The sequence below is a fragment of the Apium graveolens genome, chromosome 5 (genome assembly GCF_009905375.1).
Source record: "Apium graveolens cultivar Ventura chromosome 5, ASM990537v1, whole genome shotgun sequence".
Lineage (NCBI taxonomy): Eukaryota > Viridiplantae > Streptophyta > Magnoliopsida > Apiales > Apiaceae > Apium > Apium graveolens.
The window spans coordinates 35,527,518-35,533,002 of record NC_133651.1 but is presented as its reverse complement, the minus strand read 5'-3'; the positions used below and the strand labels follow the sequence as shown (position 1 = coordinate 35,533,002).

Here is a 5,485-nt window from a genome sequence, read left to right as displayed (position 1 = left end):
ACATAATGATACATCGATACCCGCGAGTGTAGAAATTAGGTTGTCGACTAGAAGTGGCTAGGCACTATATGAGAATGACGGTTAATATTATTGGTCAACTCACAATTGCAGTGTTTTGAAAATTGGAAATCCAATTCCGAAAGTAGATTATCCTGCTTTTATCCAATGTTCAATTCATGAGCAACAAAATGTACAGTCTGATTCCTGAATTTCAAGACACAGTTAGAAATAAGATTAGTTAGTTACATTTTTCCCGCCATTTTTTCATTTCTTACTTCTTCTCTGTATAAGTACAATAGCAAGCTGTAATTATAAACTACTAAATATTTTTCAATACATTTCTTTCTCTGGTTTCATTTACACAAATTATCATGGTATCAGAGCTTGCAAAGCGTTTTAATGGCGATTGATTCGTTTTTACTCATCTGTTCTTCGTTTCGTCGTGGATTTTTTATAGAGATCATCATCGATCGACAAGTTTTTCAGTGATTCATCTCAATGATTCAAGCAATCATCATCGAACATTCAAGCGATCATCATCAAACATTATATACTCTGAACACAATCATCTCCATCTATAATCATGAAGAAATCAGGTGTATTTTCTCCTAAATTCCGTATATACTTATGTACGGATTGTCTACATATTTCTTCTTGAGCGATTGTCTTCTTGTGTGACTATATCGTTGTGATTCTGTGTTCTTGATTCAGTCCTGTGTTGAAATTCTTGTTTTCTTCTTTTGTTGAGTTTTTTTTTTGGCACAAATTCTGTTTAGAACTATACCTAGATCTTGTGATATGGCTGCTCGTAATCAATCTCAAACTCAGAATAATCAAAATACTGTTGATCCGTCGAGTGTATATTACATTCATCCTTCTGATGCGAGTGCTTCTCAATTAGTGTCTATCAAATTCAATGGAAACGGTTTTCATAACTAGAAAAGATCAATGTTACTTACTTTATCAGCGAAAAATAAGATCGGTTTTGTAGATGGATCGATACAGGCACCGTCTCCTACAACTGTTGAGTTTAAGCATTGGGAGCGTTGTAATAGTTTGGTGATTTCATTGCTGTTGTTCAATCTTGATGATAGTATATCTAAGAGTGTGCTGTTTATGAATACTACAAAGGAAGTATGGGATGATTTAGAGGAACGTTTTGGTTATGCATCTATGACTCAGATTTATTCACTTGAACAACAACTATTGGATATTAAGCAAGGGCATGATTCTATCTCAGAATTCTTTACTAAAATGAAGACTGTATGGGACAGTCTTAATGATGTCAGTCCTCTTCCACATTGTACTTGCAAGAAGTGCACCTGTAACTTGACTCAGAGAATACATACTAAGCAACAAGAGCAGAAGCTGTTACAATTTATGATGAAACTCAATGATGAGTTTACTGCAGTCAGGGCTAATATTTTGATGATACAACCTCTTCCGAATATTTCACAGGTATACAGATTGATTTCTCAAGAGGAACGTCATAAGGAAATCTCTAAAATCTCTTCTCAGACTGAAGCAATGTCTTTTTATGCAGATAGAAAGAAATTTGGTAACCAAGGACAGAGAAATTTCTATCAGAATCAAACTTTTTCTCAATCTCATAATAGTGTTTCTGTTGGACATTCTAAACAATCTTATGTGCCAAACAGGACTGCTAAACCTGCTTCAAAATATTTCTGCACTAATTGTCAGATTCCAGGTCATAGCATAGAAAAATGCTTCAAAATCCATGGCTATCCTCCTGGATTCCAAGCTAAAGATGACAAAAAGGTGGCTGCATTTTCTCATCAAACAACAGATGCTCATCCTAATGATCAACAAACTGTTGATATGCAAAATCAAGATTCTCATGCTGTTATCCAGGCTCAGTACAATCACTTGTTAAGCTTACTTCAGCAGAAAAATATAGATTCTCAGAATGAAGTTAATGGTGCTGGTTCTTCTGGAATGTCTTCATCTAGACATGCTCTATTGACAGGTAAAATGTGTTTTTTATCTTCATTTCATAATGAATGGATAGTGGATAGTGGCTCCACAGACCATATTTGTCCTAACATTGAACAATTTCAATCTTATGAAGTTCTCAAGGCTACAGATAGTTTTATAACAGTTCCTGATGGCAGAAAAGTTAAGGTTTTGCATATTGGTACTGTTAAACTTAGTAATGATATAATTCTGCAAAAGGTGTTACATGTTCCTGACTTCCATTTCAGACTAATTTCTATAGCCAAGCTATGTGAGGACTTGAAATGCCAAGTTGTTTTTACTGAAAATCAATATTTTATCCAGGGCCTTTCTCAGAACAGGCCACAGATTCTTCTTGGTAGACTCAATAATGGACTCTATAGCTTATCAGGCTCAATGGAAACAGCTTCTTCTATCTCCAGTTCTTCAAGACTTTGTAATGCTTCTTATCTCAGTACAGCAGAAACAGCTAAACTCTGGCATTTAAGGATGGGGCATTTACCTTTTCAATAGTTAAAGCTTGTTAGTCCAATCAGCTTTTCTAAGGAATTGGATTTCTCAGTATTTCAAGTTTGTCCTGCAGCAAAACAAGTTAGAAAATCTTTTATCTCCAGTCATATTAAATCTACTAATCCTTTTCAGTTGTTGCACATTGATGTGTGGGGTCCATATCAAACCAAATCCATATCTGGTTGTACTATGTTTCTCACTATTGTAGATGACTTTAGTAGATTTACGTGGGTACATTTGCTCAAATATAAGTCTGAAGTTGCTGGTATAATGGAGAATTTTCTTGAATATGTGCATGTTCATTTTGCTGCTAAAGTTCATTACATCAGATCTGATAATGCTATGGAACTGTGTCAAGGATTAATGAAACAATTGTATCTTAGGAAATGAATTATTCATCAAACCTCCTGTGCTTATACTCCACAACAAAATGGAGTTGTGGAGAGAAAGCACAGGCATCTTTTAGAAACTGCCAGGGCCTTGAGTTTACAGGCTAAGTTACCAAATAAATTTTGGGGGGAATGCATATTATGTTCCACATATCTTATAAACAGAATGTCACTTCAGTCTATTGAGAATCAAACTCCTTATTTCAGACTTCATAAAGAATCTGCTTCTTTAGATCATCTTAGGGTGTTTGGTTGTCTAGTGTATTTTTCTACAACAAAGGTCAACCGTCCAAAATTTGATCCAAGAGCTGCTATTGGTGTTTTTGTGGGATATTCAAATAGTCAGAAAGGTTATAAAGTGTTTGATTTGCAATCAAATTCTTTGTGTGTTACTAGAGATATAGTGTTTCAGGAAACAATGTTTCCATACAAGATAATTTCTTCTAAAAATTATACTACATCTCAGTTTCTTGATGACATATTTGTTCCAGACTTACCATCAACTGATTCTTCCAGTGTAGTTGAGGTTGAACAAAATGTGTCAACACAATCTTCATCTTCTGTTGAAAATAATAGTACTGATACTTCAGTATTTAGTCCTCATAATTCTTCTCCTTCCTCTGATATAAGACATTCTACAAGAATCAAAACACCTCCAGCTTATTTGAAAGATTATCACTGCAATTCTGCTACTTCAGAAAATTCTTCAGTTCATTGGTGCAATTTGATATCCGGTAATTCTTTACCTGTTTCTCACCATTCTTTGCTATCTTCTTATTCTGCAATAACTGAACCTGCTAATTACAAAGAGGCATCACAACATCCTCTCTGGCTTGCTGCTATGAAAAAAGAGTTACAGGCTTTAGAAGCTAATCATACATGGGAGTTAGTGTCTTTGCCACCAGAAAAAAAACCAATAGGATCTAAATGGGTGTATAAGGTCAAACTAAATGCAGATGGAAGTCTAGAAAGATGCAAAGCTCGACTAGTTGTTAAAGGATATAATCAGAGATATGGTATAGATTTTGAGGAGACCTTTTCTCCTGTGGTTAAAATGAGTACTATAAGGTGTCTTTTATCACTTGCTGCTAGCAGAAAGTGGAAGTTATTTCAGTTAGATGTGAACAATGCATTTCTACATGGGGATTTGAATGAGGAAGTCTACATGATGGTTACTGAAGGAGTTGATAATCCACACAACTTGGTATGCAGATTGATCAAATCTATCTATGGACTTAGACAAGCATCTAGGCAGTGGTTTTCTAAGCTGGCAAATGAATTAGTGAGTCAGGGATTTAGTCAATCAAAAAATGACTACAGTCTCTTTATTCACAAATCTGATGCTGATATTACTATCATGGCAGTATATGTGGATGATATTATCATCACAGGGAGTAATGTTCCATATATCCAGCATATTAAGGAACATTTACACTCCATATTTGGCATTAAAGATTTGGGAGAACTTCATTTTTTCCTAGGAATAGAAGTTTCTTTCATTCCTGAAGGTATAGTATTGAGTCAAAAGAAGTTTACTAGGGAATTGTTGGAATCTTGTGATCTTGATTTGTCTAAGAAAGCTGTTACTCCTCTGCCAGTACATTTGAAGTTAAGAGCTGATGATGGGACTTTATTATCAGATCCTGAGATGTATAGATCATTGGTTGGTAAGCTAAATTTTCTCACAAATACCAGACCAGATTTATGTTACAGTGTTCAAGCCCTTAGCCAGTTCATGCATGCTCCTAGACAATCACATTTAGAGGCATTACATCATACACTCAGGTTTGTAGCACACACTATTGGTCAAGGCATCATTCTTAAAGGAAGTGATAAGTTGACATTACAAGCATTTTCAAATTCTGATTGGGCTTCATGTCCAGACAGCAGAAGATCAGTAACTGGATATGTTTTATTGCTTGGCAATTCCCCTGTTGCTTGGAAATCAAAAAAGAAATCTACTGTTTCAAGATCAAGTTCTGAAGCAGAATACAGAGCAATGGCTGCAGCAGCTTCAGAAGTGACTTGGACAGTTAGATTACTACAAGAATTAGGAATAAAAAAACTCACTCCTGTGACACTCCATTGTGATAATCAGTCTACAATTTATATTGCAAAGAATCCTGTGTTTCATGATCGCACAAAACACATAGAAGTGGATTGTCATTTCACTCGAGATAAAGTTATAGAAGGCTTGATTCAATTAATTAATCTACCTACTACACATCAGATTGCAGATATTTTGACTAAGGCAGTCCCTCCACCACAGTTCAACATTTTGTCTTCCAAGTTAGGATTATATGATCTCTCTTGCAATCATCTATCTCCTAACTTGAGGGAGGCTATTGATAATACAGATTCTACTACTACTACTGATTGTCCAGCTGGATCTCCAGCTAAGCACACAACTCAGAATATATATAGAGTTAGAGATAAGATTAGTTAGTTACATTTTTCCCGCCATTTTTCCATTTCTTACTTCTTCTCTGTATAAGTACAATAGCAAGCTGTAATTGTAAACTACTAAATATTTTTCAATACATTTCTTTCTCTGGTTTCATTTACACAAATTATCATTGTAGGCAGGCAGAAAGACGCCTAAACTATATTTT

General features: G+C 35.1%; 1 protein-coding gene across 1 annotated transcript; it reads left to right on the top strand.

The window, feature by feature from the left end:
- The first annotated feature begins 948 nt into the window (after positions 1–948).
- On the top strand, positions 949–2,487 carry LOC141659974 (uncharacterized). The gene has a single exon (XM_074466924.1). The coding sequence runs from the start codon at positions 949–951 to the stop codon at positions 2,485–2,487; it is 1,539 nt and encodes a 512-aa protein (XP_074323025.1).
- Positions 2,488–5,485: the final 2,998 nt, after the last annotated feature.